At 39.2% G+C, this 17,810-nt stretch overlaps 1 protein-coding gene across 1 annotated transcript in view; it reads left to right on the forward strand.

Annotated features, from left to right (window-relative positions):
- Window positions 1–205: 205 nt before the first annotated feature.
- Window positions 206–17,810, forward strand: part of ADSS1 (adenylosuccinate synthase 1) — a 30,240-nt gene continuing 12,635 nt past the window's right edge. The window contains exons 1-5 of the mRNA XM_074908784.1: window positions 206–454; window positions 14,263–14,365; window positions 15,787–15,849; window positions 16,624–16,674; window positions 17,014–17,080. Of these exons, the coding sequence (XP_074764885.1) occupies window positions 272–454; window positions 14,263–14,365; window positions 15,787–15,849; window positions 16,624–16,674; window positions 17,014–17,080 (467 nt within the window). The 5' untranslated portion in view covers window positions 206–271. The remainder of the gene's footprint in view (window positions 455–14,262; window positions 14,366–15,786; window positions 15,850–16,623; window positions 16,675–17,013; window positions 17,081–17,810) is intronic.

A 17,810-nucleotide genomic window follows, 5' to 3' on the forward strand; every position in this document is an offset into this window, starting at 1 on the left:
CTGTGAGAAGACTGTAGGTGTGTGGAGACGGGTGGGAGGTGTGTGTGGAGGCTGACTGTGTGTGCGAGGCTCTGTGTACGTGTGCGTGTGACGGGCGGGGCAGCCGTCCCCGGACGTCACGGCGCCGCGCGGGGGGCGTGGCGGGGCGGCGCGTGGCGCGGCGCCGTTAAAGGCGGGCGGCGGGCGCGGGGCGCGGGCAGCGCGCGGGGGCCGGGCTCGGCGGGCAGCGAGGCAGCGCGAGGCGGCGGCTCCAGCCACCTTCCGACCCACCATGTCGGGCACCCGGGCGTCCAACGACCGCAGCGGCCACCCCGGCGGCGGGCTCAAGCGGGCGCGCAGCGAGCCGGGCGGTAACAAAGTGACGGTGGTGCTGGGGGCGCAGTGGGGGGACGAAGGCAAGGGCAAGGTGGTCGACCTGCTGGCCACCGAGTCGGACATTGTGTGCCGGTGCCAGGTGGGTGCCGGGCCGGGCCGGCTCTGCCCGCCGCTCCCCATCGCCGCTTCCGCGCTTCGCGCTCTCCTCGGCCCTCGCTTTACCCCGCGCTCCCCCTCAGCCCGGCGCCTCCCTTCCCCTGCGAGTCCGCTCCCTCTCCCGTGCTTCCCCCCCCGCCTTGCTTCCCCCCGCCGGCCCGCCTTCATCTTCTGCCGCTCCTCGCTGCCGTTGGTTTTCTTCGTCCCCTCCCCGCTCCTTGTGCCGCCTCCCCGTCACTTCTTCCGCAGCGAGCGGTGGGACGCGAATGTGCCCCGGCGGGCAGCCATGTGCTCCCCCCACCCCCAACCCTCCCCGGCTGCGCCTCGAAATGCCACTCGGAAAGAAAAAGCCTGAACTATAAATATAAATAGCTGACCCTTCACGATAAGCGACACAAGATCCCGAGGTGCCGGCAGAAGCGGGGGGGGGCCGGGGGCCTCTGCCTGAGGCGGGGCGGGCAGGGCCGCGCTCCGGACGCTTCCCGGCGCTGGGCTGTCTTGGGAAGCGCAGCCCCGGGGCCTGGGGTGGGGTCGGTTGCTCGCCGGGCTGTAAGGCTGCGGTCAGGGGGTCCGTGTCTCCGGCCTTGGTGCTCTTCCGGGGGAAAAAAAAACCAAACCCAACACATCACCTTACGAGCTGCATTGAAGACTAGCTTTAATAAACATCGTGAGTTTTGCAAAGTTTTACTTTAGGGACATTTTTGGAAAGGCAGGTTGTGTTCTCTGTAAAACGTCTGGAAGTTTATTGCCGAAATATTTTGAAAGGGAGTGTGAATAAAACGGAAGAAACAAGTTATGTAAAAATACAAGATTTAAACAGTTCGATGAAAACAGGGAACATCTTACATGCCTTTGCTTATGTATTTTTGAATAAAATGTCATACAAGGATTCATAAAACCATCTATTTGCCCAGTATTAACCAAGTTAGACACAAAGGTTATCCCAAATAATAGTAATAACTTTTAAAAGAACTGTTTTCAGCCATTAACTATGATCATATTTGGCCAATGCAGCTGTTCAGTTGTACCTTTATGTGACAGCATTAATAAGTAGTCAGCTTAGTCCAGCTCAGCTGATACATACTATGAAATTTATTCTCCTTTCAAATGCTTGGTAGGTATTGAAAAGCTACAGATATCCTTGAATTTGAGATGATAAATCCAAGGACGTTTGTGTGGTTGAGAATGTTATGTAAATAAATGTTGTCATGCAAGTTAAATATTTAGAAGGTGGAGGAAGTATTTTCAATGGGGTCATTAAGCTCCCAAGATCTTGAATCACCTTGGGGAGAAGTTTCCCTGCAAAAGTTAACTAATGAATATGTATTATCAGGACTGTAGCTACTTTTCTATGTTTATTTTCCCTTCCCCCATTAGTGTGTTGCTTGGAATTTAAACACAGGTCTCCTAATTGCTTTGGTGAGAAAACAGAAAAAAAAGTTTTAGCTGAGGAGAGGCATTCCACATAGGCCCCAGTCAAGCGGTGCTTTCTCGTGGGTTTCCTGTTACTACTGCAAATAGTTATATCGGTTCTTTATAGACCTGCTTTGGAGGGATGTCTTGAGGCTGCTTTCAAGAGGGATTGATTTGCTGTCCGTCCGGAGAAATAATTTGCAAGCAATGGCCCCAGGTGCAGCCTCAGCATACCCTTTGGAGGATATGGGACTCTTCTCGCCTGAGTGCCGGGAGAGTGCGTTAACAACAGGCTGGATGGCTTAGATGGTTTAATGTGCTGCTGGGCACATCGAGATCTCGTTCTGTAGTCTGGTGATGAGGCTGGGGTGGATGGAAGACAGGTGGATCTAGAAGAGCTCTGGACTCTTTTCAGTATAGTGTTTACTGATACATGAGTGCACCTACACTGTGTGTATGAGACTACAATAGGATTACCAAGGCACTGATTTGATGGAACTGTTCAGGATTAGAGTTTAGGGAAGAATATAATGATTTGAAAGAAAATAAGTTATTTATGAGTAGGACAAATAATAGAACTTAAGTGAGGAGTGAGGTGGTTTTTTAATACTTTAGTGGGGGTTTTGTGCATTTGACAATTTTGAGGATGCTTTTTGAAAATGTCATTTTAATAATTTAATATTTCATACTTTCAAAGCTAATCATGCAAGTAGATAATGGTGTTTTACCAGTTGGAACTCAGATGGGACTGTTAAGGTTTAGTAAAGATGTGTAAATATCTAAGCATGTCAACAGTAGTGATGCGTTCTTTGTGTGATAATGGTAGGTCCCTGACTTACAGCTGTAATCAGTTTGAGAGGGACTTCATGAATGATGTGTACCTCAATGGAAAATGTCACTGTTTGGACCAGAATCTTGCTTGCTTCACATTCTTTCTAGAAACTAAGAAAAACTTCAAGTGCAATAGCACTTGTGTACTAGAAGAGACTGCTTAAACAAAAAAAAAACCACTGAATGTCTTTCTTATTAGAGACTTTAGAGAACATGTCAGAAAAGGTTCCATCAGGAATTTTTTGTGGTTTACAATATGGTGATTGACATTATTTCCTGATGTCCTGTCCACTCTATTTTCTAAGACATTGATGGAAATGGTGTTCAACAGTCCTCAGCAAAATGAAAGTAGGGAAAGCTAGAAAATGAGTATCTGAAAGGGGGATGTTTATGTCTTTTAAAACAATGTCTCAGGCTAATTCTTCATCACAGTAGGATACTGTGAGCTAACATTTTAAAAAAAGGTGTGTTCCCCACCCCCCAAATAGGAATTTAAATTCAGGGCCAAATTTGAGTTTGAAGAGCTATCTCAAAATAGTAGTTTCCTAATATTTCTATGAAAGGAAATAATTTTCATTAAATGTTTTCAGGTATTTTTAGTATGTTGATTTTTGTGAGAAAATTCTGTGACAGTGAGATTACTACAGAGGAAATTAAGTATTTCCTGGGATACAGGAAAGAAAGGCTGGCACGTCCCGCTCTTCTCGTCTCTCACAAAGGCAGGCAGGCAAATGAGAAAAGGAAGTTCTTCAGAGGCACAAGGGAAGCTTCAAAATATGTTAAATAAACAAAATTCTGCATTAAAACCCTGGCCTCGTTAATTTTCCCAAGCTTTCAGAATTTAATTTCACATGAATTGAAGAGTCTCAAGTTGTTGATCATGGTGTTTGTCTTTCTCAGTACTTAGATTATACACTATCTAAATCCAAATGGATTAGGTACGCACTGTAGTTCACTTAATTTTTCACAGGAGCCACACTGAAATATTTGACATAATTTAGATATGAAATCTTGGTTCACTTGAAGTAATTGACTTAATTTCACCTGTGTACTTGAAGCATTCCTTGTGAAAGAGGATGTTTCTTTAAAGGTAAAAGATCTCTGGGTATTGTAGATGATGCTGAACAAAACTTTCCACAGGCTGCTTTGATTAAAATACCAGATATGCAACACAAGTACCCATATAAACAAGCAGAAGAGATATTTATAAATAAATTAGTAGCAGGCAGTTTAGGCCTGTTAAGGAACTGAGTAGGTTTGGGTTATTAATGGAGAACATAAAGGACATTTTTCCTCTGAATTGCTCTTTCAGCAAGCAAAGGCATTCCAAACCAAAACGATGGAGCCTAGTATTTCTTTCTTATTGTGGCCTCCTGGGGTATAGAACAGTCACATTATGCTGCACAATATTTTTAATCCCCAGTGCATTTTCAGGGAAGGGCACAATCGAAGAGTTCAACTGTCAATGCTTCATTTTGAGGTTTCCTTCAAAACCAGATTTTGTGCCTTTGTTTAAAGCTTTAAACTGATAGAATATCAGAGGTAAAGCGGGAAGTTCATGTTTTACCTAGCCTTTTAGCATGTTGTTATAGAACGAGAAATCTTAATGTAAGTTTAAGTAATTTGGGTACATATAACACACTAATGAAGAGAGGTTTGGCATTGTTCCAAATGTGGCTTCAGAACACGTTTTTTCCAGTGGCAGCTGTCATTCCAGCTATACGTTTCTCACATCACCTCATATATTCTTGTGTGGCTACCTTCAAAGCTAGAGCTTGTGGCTGGTGGTGGTGAGGTGATGTGCCTCCAGAGGCACCACTTGAACTAGATCTGTTCTCAAGAAGTTGTATATAGAGTTGCTGTAGTAAGTTCAGAGTTAACTGAGGACAGCTGGTGGTCACACAGTTCTATTTTTTTCCTTAAGCTCATACTACGTAAGGTATGCTTGTAATAACTTTTCACTGAACATGTTTACTGTGTACAGTTCTGTATGGGTGTGAATGGAAAAGGAAATAGTGTGCATCGTCATACATGGCAGAGAAGTACCATGTATCTTTGCCAATAATGGTAAATTACTCATGAGACACTTCCTTTTTTATAATTTAGGTGCATGCCAAGAATCTCTTAAGAATTCCTGTTGTAACGGAGAGTAAACAATTCTGCATTTCCTCTTAAAGTTTTCTTGTGCAATAAATTGGTTTTCAACGGAGCATCCAAAAGCACTGTAGGAAAATGCCTCATAAACAATTTGGTCAAAAGTTTGAAGGGAAGCTCAATGTGAAAGATACAAAAAACGTTATGAGTAAATTAGTAGGGCCCCTGTGATAATAATTGTTACCTGCAGTGGGTTTAATCTTGGTTACTGAATAGATTGGTAAAACAGTTGCAACACAATGCATGTCTTTCCTTCACTTCGTACCAAAACCAGTGACAGTGATTCAACAGCAGTGACTAGTCCAGGGCAGTTTTTAAGTTGGTTTTTTTTTTTTTCAAGCCTTCATTTAGCACTACTGTTCCAGTGTTGCCCATGCTGATGCTGAATGTGTCAGACCTATGACGCTTCTAGCGTCTGGAAGTCTGGAAACAATCTGTCTGATGTTATCAGTGTTCCCCTAAGAACTGGCATTGAAGAAACAACACCAAATTGTAAAAAAGCTATTGCAATAAGAAGAGCTGTTATTAGATTTGTTGATCTTCTCATATTAACGTGCTTTTTGCTAAATACACAGTCACTTTGTAAGACATTTCCTCTATCCAAGTCAGTATGCTTTCAAGTTAAGAATGGCTTTAAAAAGGGATCATCTGATCTTTTGAGACAGATGTACAGAAAGTACAGTTGATATTAATACTGTAGAAACGCTAAGGAGGTTCAAAAAGTTACAGAAAACCTTGCTGTTAAGGTCTTTTGGGGTTGAGTAGTTCTCAGTCATTTGGACCAAGTCATACTCCAAGGATGTTGAGTGGCTAGTTTTCCCAATTTAGTGGATGTTTACAAATAAGATTGAGAGGGGTTGACCAGTAAGAAAAGTCTGGCAACATTTTGTGTTTGAGATACCGTTGCAACATCAGAGAACAATCTAGGAAAGGGTGAAGGGATGTGCCCAACAGTTAACAATACAAATAAATGTTGCATATAACTGACAGTTTCCTTATTTCCTTGTTCTAGTATTTTGATGAATGCAAAGTAAATGCCATATATATTAGAAATGGTAATTTGAGGATTGCCAAAGAATATTCTGTGGGAGAGTGATCGAATAATAAAAACCAAACGTGGCAGAAATGCCAGACGAGAAGTTTTTCTCGGTGGTTTAGGTGCGAGACCGGACAGTTTCCTTTGTTCCTGTGTTGTGCTGCTGACGTGGCAGGGCAAAGCAGCCACACGTTGTTGTGACTGTCCCTATTGATAATGGGCTGCTGGAACTGTTTGCAATGGGGATTAAATTAGGACAGTTTTATGTGATGCTTACGTGGAGTTAGAGGGGGTTGCTGGCTACTGTTTTTCTCTGTGTGTATGTATCATGTGTTGCTCTCCTTTCAGTGAGATTTAACCCTGATATTTAGTGTAATTTCTCCCTACAGGATAAAGTAGTATGTAAAGACTTTAATCTCCTAATGATTTAGTGCTTGATGATCTTCAGCAAAGAGATTGATGACCTTGGAGTCATGAGTGTGCAGCCACTGCAGGACTGTCATTTTTGATTTCTGTAATGTTCAGGAAGGTTGATAATCCCATTTCCATGTACGTGTACCTTCATACAGGCATATTTCTAAGTAATTTTTTTACAAGATTCCCTGCGAAAAACCAAATAGATTTTGTTGTGTTATTTAGCACAGGAGAGGGTTCATTATGTGCGAGTGGTTTCCTTAGCTACAATACAGAAGTCCACCCTTTGAAAATTAAAACTATTTTCATAGAAATCTGTCATCGGTTATTTTATCCAAATTTTATTTTTTGTTTTGCTTGTACATGCTTACATGCTACACTGTGTCAGTTTAGGCTTTAGAACAACATGGCGACATTGCTATTTTAAACTAGCCTCTCCTTTGGGCATCAGCGAGATCATCTCAGGACCACCAGGATTATAAATACTGTATGAGAAGGTCAGGTTTAAAGTTTCCAAATCTCCATAAGAAAGCAAGCTTAATTTTGAATCCCTTCTATAAAGCCTGATGAATTTATTATCCTCCACAAGCATCAAAAGAAAGCAGCTGAAAATTAAGCTGAAATGACATCTGTTCTTTTTCATTCTTGTTGTAACTCACTAGCTGTTGTTAACTTGTTTACAGATATAAGAAAAGTTATGTTCATATCCTTGGATCATATTACTTCCCACAGGGACATGACTACACTTCTTCACAAGAGAGGACTAATGATGAGCAGACATGCCTAGGTTTTTCATGTTTGATTTCCCTTGTTTTAGGACTGTGCTAACATTATAATGCTTTTTCTAGTAGTACGGTGTTTTCTATTAGTATACACTGAATTTATTATTTCCTTTACATCTGCTGCAGTTCAGTGTGTGTTCTGTTGTAATGGTCTGTCATAGTCGATTGTTTTTGTGGTTTGACAAAACTTTGAATTCAGTTTGAGAGAAAATAACTAGAGTTTAAGTGTCTAGTTTGCCTACACTGACTGCTGTTTAAAAACTGAGCTGAATTAGACTTTGCTTTTCCATTTTTCTGATACTTAGGAAGACCAAGGTATCCCTATAAATTAGGGTCACTTTTCATTTGTAGCAAAGGAAAAATACCACACTCTCAGTGCAAAATATGATACAAGCTTCAGGGGTTTCGTGCTACAAATTTTATATATTTCTTTAAAAGGTCAAGAGTTTTGCTCAGTTCTCAAGACTGTGTTTATAATCATAATAATTATCTCATTAGGCTTTAGAAGGTCTCCTTCCATGGGAATTCAGGAGTTTTTGAAGAGATCATTTTTAATTGGGAGGGTGGGATCCTGTAGATTTTGTTTATTCTGTGAGACTGAGAAGGGATACAGTAGGAACACATTTGAACAGATGTGGGAATGAGATGTAAGAGTTTGTGCAGAGTTGTTCTTACTTGAAACTGTTATTGCAAACATTCTTTGGGAAGAAGAGCAAAGCAAACTAGTTTCAGTTGATGGTGATTGGTGTCAGGAGATACATACTTGCAGCTCACTCCAGCTGTTTGTCACCACCATAGCTTTAAAAATCACTGCTCCCTCACTACTTCTGGTCTACTTCTGATTATTTCCTAACCCAGCTCTTTCCAATGGCTTGAGTTTGAGCTATGATCCACTTCTTGGAACTGAGTTGGGGTGAGTTGGGTGCTATCAGGAAATAGTTTAACTGGAAAAATTAGCAAGAAAAACACTCCAGTAAAGGAAACGGTAACGAGCACCTCTGGCAGTAACCTCCCAACCAGAATATACAGCACTTTCAGTCGTCTGACAAAAGCTTTCACACACAGGTGATTCTATGACATTATGTCTGAGGGCCTTGTGTTCAAAGCACATAATGCCTTGCATTAGTCTGTGTTAGATTTTTTTTTTTAAACCAGTGATGTTCTATGCTCATTTGCAGCGGTGCAAATCAAGAGAAATATCATGAAAGGCAATGGATTTATATTATTATAAAGTTCGTGTCAAAACCGGTTACGCTGGTAATGCTTATTAGCTGCATTTATTCGTTAGTTCCAGGCAGTTACTAATGTAAGGTAAAAATAGCCATTGTTAATTAAATTGTAAAGAGAGAGAAGAAACAATTTCTGTAACAGTGCTGCTTCTTGTTTATTCAGAATCACATATGAAGTGTTATACATGGAAGAAAATTACTCAATGCAGATAAGAAAACTGAAGTATTTTGTAGTCTTTTTCATAGTATGATGAAAGGTATTTGGCTTGCAGATGCAGCTGAATTTCAGAAAATGTTTTTTGTCAATGGATGGAATTAGTAGAGCTGGGACACTTAAAATGAAAAGAGATAGACAAGAATCATAGCATTTGTTTTTGAGATGCAGACTTCCCAGACTGCTGGTTTGTATCTGGTATTCCAATTCATACATTATAATACCAGAGGGGATCATCTTGTAATCTTGTCCGAGTACCAAGGACACAGTATTCTAGTAGCACTTGCACCACTGCCAAAAGGAGAGGTAATACAATCTCAACTCCTACTTGATATTCACATTTATCCATGTGAAGTTTGCCTTAGGCATATCAACCAGTACTGAAACTGTGTTCAAACACCTCCACATGCTTCCTAGCATAGATATCTCCCATCCAAAGTTTGGCCTACCTTTTTGTTTCTAATTTATTCTAAACCTGGTCGTGACATTTTATTATACATTCATTGCATATACCAATTGGCTCAGGAGCTCAGACTGCTTTGTACTGCTGGTACCACTTAAATGATAGTTGTGTCAGTTGCAGATCTTCAGTAATGAGTTTCTGTTTTTTCCCTATTGCATTGATTAACATTGCTGACTGGAAGAGGGTGAGAACTGATCACTGTGGGACCCATCAAACATACCTGTTTCGTGTTCATCCTCTAGTTATGAACTGTCATCAGGTTTTAAGGCATTTTTTTAATGTGCTCTGACTTTTCATGTCAATCTAGCTAAATCAGATTATGTTTGGGCATTGTGGGGAGCACTGAGCAAATGAAAGATGTGCTGAACAGTGGAAACCAGCAGAGCATCTGGAAACACTCCTCCCACAAATGCGGAATGCAGTCTCCTGCACATTACCTGGCTGGCAAGAGCAGGCAGAAACATCTGAGCATCAGGACACATTGCATTCCTATTCAGACATAAGAATAGCTGGGAGGAAAGAGTTCCTGCTGAACATTCTCACTGCTGCTCTGAATAGAAATTCTGTTTCTACCTTGGGATGTTTCGACTGCAGAGAATAAAGAGATGATTTTTAAAACAATACAGAACACAGCACTAGCCTCTAAATGGCTGAGCGCTTTAAACAGTGGATTTGTTTTTTCATCTTTATTGTAAGTTATAAAAAGATAAAGATAGTGTTCTCCTCTACCAACTGTTCATAGTAATTATTAATTCCCAGAAAGATAGTGTTTATACCAGCATACAGTTGTTAATGCTAGTAAGATGTAATAGCTTCTCGATTTAATGTATTTATGCAGTTCGTGTGTTCACATACTGTAGAATAGTAAAGTACATCACTTTGGTGCAAGAACCCAATATTGCAAGTAGAACACAAAAAGCTTAGAAATACTTTTTCTTGTTAAATAAACTAATGTACTAAAACCGTTAGTGTGTTTTATGAGGTAGCTTAAGGTCTTGTAGCTCCTTCTGCTATGGGACAATATATATCTTTAAACGTTGATTATTAGAAGTCTGAAAATTAAGATTCAAATCTTCCAGAAAAAATTCTATTTTATCTGAGTTCAACTTAAACGTTCTTTAAAAATTTTTGAATAACCCCAAACCTCATCCTATACAATTACTCTGCTCTGAAAATAATGCCTAGTATGTTTCTTTTTGTTTAACTCTCAAAACAGCAGTTCTTTCTATTAACTTAGAGTCAGTTTTCCAACCTGGAATGACAGGCATTTTAGGTTGTTGAATTTAAACCACATCGCTGGTGTCTGCTGGATTTTAGAAGAAAGGAGGCATAGCTTGCAGCATCGTAAGGTAATAGAGCATTCCTTAGGCAAAATGTATTTGAATTATACATATTTAATGCTGTTAGTAGAGCCTCAACTTCTAGCACTTTCAAAGTTAATAAAAACTGATTTGTTAAGTAGTGTGGGTACTCTCAAAAGGCTGAATACTAACTTTCCACTGCAGGCTATGCATGACTTCAGTGGAAGTTATTTTTATTTAGATGCCTGATTTAAATGTGAAGAACTTTAACAACTACCAAATACTGTTAGGGACAAGCATTTATCTGCTCTGAAACTTTAATATAACTGATAAAACGAACAACCATGGCTGCACAGTCAGAAAATATTGCTATATCTAGGCAGTGCCTCAAAGGAAGGATTTTGTGTGCTCTCTGGAGATGAGCTTCCTAAATAATACTTAGGTCTTTTTATTACTTTCTTATCTATCCTGTTGTCTTTGGTATGCTTAATACTTTCTAGTTCCCTAGTCCCACTTCATTGCTGTGGTTTGCTGTAATTGATAGCCCCAGTCACCTGCACCTGGTAGGTTTCCTGCGTTTGATACAGTTTTACTAGAGTCACTGGAGATTAAAGTGGCCTAACAGAAGGGACACAAGTGCTACTGAATCTGTCAGAATCACTGCAGGAGCGGTAAGGAGGGCTTCGGATTGAAGTGAATGCAAATGTTCAAGATGCTGCTGTCATCCCAGTTGTACTCCTAGCCTTTGGGAGCTTCAGCAGCTTCCCTAATGGTTCCATCTTGGGAACAGAACCTCCCATGTAGGAGCAATTTACTGGGAATGCCCAGGCTTCCCAGATTTGGAAACAAATGCTAATTGTTATTTCTGGTCATACTGTTGTTTTGCAACACAGAGGATGCCAAAGTGGCACTGGTGATTAATCTGTCTGAAATTGTTGCCTTAACATTCCCTTTGTTGGAGAAGTTTTTGAAGAACCACAAAGGCGGCAGATACCATCTCTAGAGACCTATGAAATGATGAAAGATAAATAAAATTCAGGTGATATCAGTGGTGCTCAGCAGAGATTGAGCTGGGATGGATGTTAAATGGAAGTTCATTATACAGATTTGCATTTGAAGCAAGGGCCAAGCAGAGACACCAAAGGTCTCTTGGTCCAACTGGAAGCATTCTGAGCGTCCAGAGAATGCGGTCACTAGGTGTGTTAGTGTGACACCAATTTAATGAAATACGTTTGAAGAGAAGAAGGAAGCTTACATGGTTGCTGTGTACTAGGTAATTCTCTGCACCTTCAATCATGTAATCTTCAAATTAAGCCCATACAAACTTTTAGGTTCCCCTTATACTTTGCTAGCAAAAGACGTGGTTTATGCAGACCCTATATTGACTCTCAGAGCTCAAGTAAAACTAGAAAAGGAGTAGTTATCTTTAATATCTGACCTATTAGGCTGACAATATGCTGTTAGAATATCTATGAAACTGAACATGAGAATGAGATGACCAGATAATAAACAGCAAGTATCTCTTCAGACCAGTGGTATATTTTGCAAGCTTGGCCATGTCTGCTGGGCAATTCAGGGTTCTGCTACTACTTTAATTATATTTGTAAAATGTATTGAGCTGTAAAAATATACTCAGGAAACACAGACCAACATGAGCAGTACATGCTGCCAACACTAGCTTTAAATTAGAGAAGTGCTACTTTATAAGGTCTGTCACTGAGTTCTTGATTTATATTATCTGTCCAGAGGGATTGAAAGTGGATTCAGAGATTTTGGAAATTAAATCTGGTGATGTTTCTGTGCTTCAGCATTTTAACACCTTTCACAGCTGATGTTTCTTTTTAAGCATTTGCTAAAGGAGACAGCATTTCTCTGGGTATCAGTTGTTCAGGAAGATTTCTGAAAGCGTAAACTATCTTTCATAAACATTCTAACATTGGTATGTCCCACCTTTTAAAATTTTAGGATACAAGAAACACTTCTGACTATAATTTAGGAGTGCTGTTATCCCAAACTGTGAGTCCTTAAGCCTAATTTCAGTTGTTGATGTTGGTTAAGAAAAGCAGAATATAATTACAGCATCAGTGACAACAAATACTTTTGAAGGAGCCTGGTTCCCTATTTTCTCAGGAAATGTGAAAGTTATTGTTTGTAGTGGAGATTAAATCAGTGTTAAATGATTGAGTTCATTCTTATAAAGTTCAATCTTGCCATCATCTATAGGCAAGCAGAAGAGGAAAGCTGATTGTCTCAGAAGTTACTGGCCTCTTTCTCAAGCCCAATAGTGCTATAATAAAATAAACTTGTGTTTCAACCAGTCCAATCCATCCAGTCTCAGACCTCTTAAATACGTAAAGGAATCTCCTGAATTATTTATTAGCCTGCTAAATCCAGGTTCCTACAACTGGCTGCCTATATATGGGAGGCAAGCTAAATACCCAGGACTGTTCTGCTTCCTTCAGGATTCACTGGACAAGTTATAACTCTGCATTAGCAAGACACTTGGGAGTCCTTTTCAGCTCAAAGATGAGCTACCCAAATGAGGTAAATCAAATGAAATTTGTGCATGCCCCAGTTCTTCGGTTACAACTGCTTAGCTCTCCCTTAGCGGGTTATGTTTAAACTTCATTGTTGAGCTCACATCTTCCAAAACATGAATTACTTTTGTCACATTTAAAGGCATATTTCTTAATGTTTTCCTCCATCCCACTGCTTTAAAAAACTTGGGTTTTTTAAACCTGTAGCTTTTATTTTCTTAATGTTTCAGCATATATCCACATTTTAAAAAGAATGTTAGTTGCCATTTCCTGTGTATTACATGCAAACAAATGGGGAAATGGGTAAATTAAACTCTGGAAGAACATGGGTTATATTATTAATTTTTATAAATGACTGTCCTTTCTCAGAGTTTTCGTACAATAATTCCACTTATTATTTGCAGATTATCACTGACAATTTTCCTTCCAGTAGTTGCACTCATTCGAGTCACTTCTACATCATTCAGACTTCATATCAAATCTACAAAGATTTGTAATTTTGGAAAATGGAAGGCTTGTAGCACCAGAGCAGACAAGTAGTCAGACTTCCCAGCCTTATCAATAGGAAAAAAGTTACATCATGACAGAACAGCAACAGACATTAAGCCTTCAGTTTTTAAAACTCTTTACTGTTTCTCTTCAGATCAACTTGTGACCTTGATTTACTCACCTCTTCCCAAGTATGTGTTGTCTCATCATTCGCTTTTAAAGCTGTTTGTGAAAAATAAGTTTACTGAGGAAAATAGCATTTTTTTCGAGTTTTGTAGGTGGTTGTATAATGTATGAATTGTAGCAGACTATAAAAGCAGTGGTGGTGTTAACTGGGAAGATCATCCCTTGACAGGGAGATTCTGTGAAGCTGCAAAGACTGCACATGCTCCCAACGTTGTACAGAGCTTCCATCTTGAACACCTAGAGGAGTAGTAGCTGTTTATGGATGGGCAGGCAGGAGGAGCTTCCATTTGAAAGGAAATATTGGGCATTGTAGGTTTAAACCCAAAGAAATGACCATGCACAGAAGATGCCCAGAGAGGATAGGCTTGTTTAGGCATGTCAGAGATGGGGCTCTGTAGGTGGTAGTTCAATCCAGTTTTGTTCCCAGAAAGCTTCAGTTCTTTTCTAGCTTCTGCCACCGCTCCTGCATTTACCTTAGCTCTGCCCCAGCCCTGTCTTAACTCTGTGTTATCGTTCTGCTTTGCAATTCTACACAGTCCTGCTGAAATCTTTCAGTCTCCCAATTGTCCTGTCTGAGCCCTTTTTACAATAATACAGCATCTCAAGAAACTGTAAGGTGGAGAAAGCAGTGACTTAAGACATGAATGTATAAATAAAAAAGAATGATCTTGTCAAATCATCTGCTGAGAGTTTAGGATGGTGGTATAAGACCATTAATCTTCAGTGTTTCTTTGTGTTGCAGGGTGGGAATAACGCAGGACATACGGTGGTTGTTGATGGAAAAGAATATGATTTTCACCTATTTCCTAGTGGCATCATTAATCCAAAGGCAATTTCTTTTATTGGTAAGACAATTTTGGAACTTATAAGATAAAATAACTTACGTGGTGGGTAGCTGCAACCATATTTTATAGTAGGAAGCAAAGAATACAGGTGACTCAGTTGAATTTGCTTTAGCTTCACCTGTTTTGAGTTTTATTTCACTCTTGTTTTAACATCAAGAGTTATTCTACTTCCAGTATCAGTTTAGTTTCTGCTACTAGGAAATTGAAAGTAACAACTCCCTCTTTCTATCATGTTGCTCTTATACTTTATGGTACAAATTTGGATGCCACCCTCTACTTGTACACTCCTTTTATAGTTTCAGAAATATATATGCTCTTCTTTGAGGACATAAAGCCCAGCACTTAAATTATATTTTCTATTTAACCTATCTCTGGTATCTCTTTATTGAGTTTTCAGAAATGGGCCCCAGGATACAGGGGTCTGCTTGGAATGTTATCATCCAGCCTCCTTTTTGTTCACATTACCAGCTGTTCAAGGTGATGTAAAGATATTCGATGCAGATGGCATCATTAAAAAGTTTGCATTGCTTATTGGACGTTAAGCTCATATTTAAGTTGTAGGGAAATTTAAGCCTTTTACTTGTCCAAAATTATGATTCTTTGACAGGAAGAAATGCTTTACAGATTGTGCAAGAGATGAGTGTAAGTTTTAGTGAGTCACAGAATTTCAGTTTTGTTCCATTTGATAATTTCTGAATGGATGATTGAAATATATGAAACGTTTTTTTCTCTCTGCTAAATATGTGGATTATCTGTTTTTCCAATTCACTTCCTTGTTAGTTAGTAAAGAGTATAACTTAAGTTATCCTAAATTTAGGTTGAGACAGGTTCTTGCATAGATTTCTGATGTTCCCAGGAAGGAAGCAGCAGCTGTTTCCAGCCCACTACATCACTAATCCTCCATGTCCCATCAGTAATGCTGTGTATTGCTCATACATTCTATATTGTACCTCAAAAGCAGGGAGGAGGCATTGCTAATGTATTATAACACTAGTTTGAGCTGAGTTTAAAACAAATATGTGAATATTGACGAAAATTTAAATATTGTCACACAGGCTTTTCAGTGTTGTAGGGCCATGGACTTCTTTGAGCTTTTAGCAGTGAACAATTGAGGCTGAAGTCGTGGTACAAAGTCCACCACAAACAAAGACAAGAATCCGCTTACCTCAGCTGGCTTCGGAGCGGGCCCAGCATTCACATCTGAATCAAGCAAGCTCTGGTTTTTCTGATTTTTGCAGGCTTGTAGCTGCTTAACCAAAATCAGTATTTATCGAAAAAGTTCTCCAGATCACTTTGTGAGAAATGTGAGAAACTTAGTCTTTTTAAATAAAATTTCAGACAGCAAGTGTTTTACATGCCTTACATCCCAAGAATGGGTATTTTATTTCTTGGTTTAAAATAAATCATTTATATTCCCAAAGGTAATGGAGTGGTTATACATTTACCAGGCCTGTTTGAAGAAGCTGAAAAGAATGAAAAGAAAGGTTTGTATCAAGTAATTTTTAACCTTTCTTTATATGGGCAACCAGGTTGAGGGGTTTTTTAAGCTTTTGTTTCTGACCGTAAATATTCAGTGCAATAGCATTCTGGATTTTAAATAATGAGGAAAACAGCATTTAAGATATTGATTGTGTAGTCTTCAGACAGATTTTTCAAAGCCAATCTTTTCATGGGTTTCAGGAAGTTTTATGGCATTTGATACCACATTGGGTAGAAAATAAAATCCTAAAGTATGTGGCAAAACTCCCCTTGACCTCAAACTGAGATGATTTAAACCAGAGTTTCTGTATCCCTATTTCTGTGCCCAAGTATAAACTCAGTTGGTTCTGCTTTGAGCAAGACTTTGGGCCAGATGACCTAAGGTCTCTTAGATCTTAAATTGTTATTTGATTCTATATATAAAAATTCTCTATTTTCTGAGGCACAAATGGAGTTTAAGTGATTTGTCATATAGTGAGTTAAACAAGAATATTTTCTTAAAATAAGGATTGCATGTAAATCACAGCACTCTGGCATTAAGAAGTGAGTGCCTTTGTCCATACCAAAATGATAAGGCTGAAAAAGTAAAAAGTGACAGAACTTTGTTAACAAAAACAGTGCTGATATTTGACATTCACTTATGTTTTATCCATTTTGTCTACAGTCTTCTTAACAAGAAGCTATATAAACTAGAAGACATAGAAAAACTAAAAGCAAATCTCAAAAGTCTGACCAATCAGTGCAGCTGAAATCCTACCTTTCTTTATATCTTCTGATAGGTTTAAAAGATTGGGAGAAAAGACTGATTATATCAGATAGAGCACATATAGGTAAGTGGTGACTGAAGGGGGGAAAACAACTCACAAATGATTGCTTAGCTCATGGTGCTGAACTACATAATTACTCCACAGAGCAGTCATGTATTTGATTTGACACAGCTTCTTTATATGTTGTGTATCTGAAGCATTATAATGGAATTTGTATCCGCTAAAGTGATGTTTTACATGTTTTCAGTGTTTAAGGAATGCTCACTTTGTTTTCACATGAGGAGGCCTGTGAACTGTCAATGATAACAAAGGCAATTTGTCTTGCAATTATGGATGTCTGTGATTTAAAGAATGTTTTTCTCCTTTGGTCTCCCACTATGTCAATTTGACTTTCCGTTGCAGTGTTTGACTTTCATCAGGCAGTAGATGGGCTCCAGGAAGTGCAACGTCAAGCACAAGAAGGAAAAAAGTAAATATTTTCAGCACCTTCATTTCATTAATAATTTGCAAATTTGAAAAATTGGTGTAATTTGGGAAAACAGAAATGCAGTGTATCTCTAAAGGGCCTTGTTGATGTTACTAATTCTGTGACTCTGTTCTACTCCAGTGAACAAACTCTGAGGTATTACTGAAAAGGCAGGGTATGAATTCTTACATATTTCTATTTTCCAGTTCTCTGCGATGTATAGAGGCATTTTGAAATTCCTACCAAGTCCTCAAAATACCAGTTTGATACTGGACTAGTGGTGCTCTTTTGAATCAAGCCCAAAATGCTAGCACAATTAGGTTCCACGCTTGTAATTGTATATTCACGTACACTTCAGGGACATACTTGCTTCTATTTTATTTTTCAGTCTTAAACTTTAGCACCGTATGTAACTATTCATACTTCATTATTCTGGTTTCTGAGAGAACAAAGATCTATATGAATACATTGTAATTTTCTCTCTGTTTATTTGGTTTTGATCACATAGGAAAATTTCAGACAAACTTTACATACAAATAGAGATCTCACAATTACTGCATTTCTAAAATGCACATGAAAATAGGCATGTGGGTAGGGAAGCAGTTTCCTTTTTATCATCATCAAGGTAAAGGCTGCAGCAAGAGTTTGTAGGGACAGAGATTATATGAATAATGCCAAAGCCATAGGAAACCAGTTTGATCACTCACAGAACTGGTTGTTGTTTACAACTATA

This window comes from Athene noctua, chromosome 6, assembly GCF_965140245.1.
Source record: "Athene noctua chromosome 6, bAthNoc1.hap1.1, whole genome shotgun sequence".
In the NCBI taxonomy this organism is placed as follows: Eukaryota; Metazoa; Chordata; class Aves; order Strigiformes; family Strigidae; genus Athene; species Athene noctua.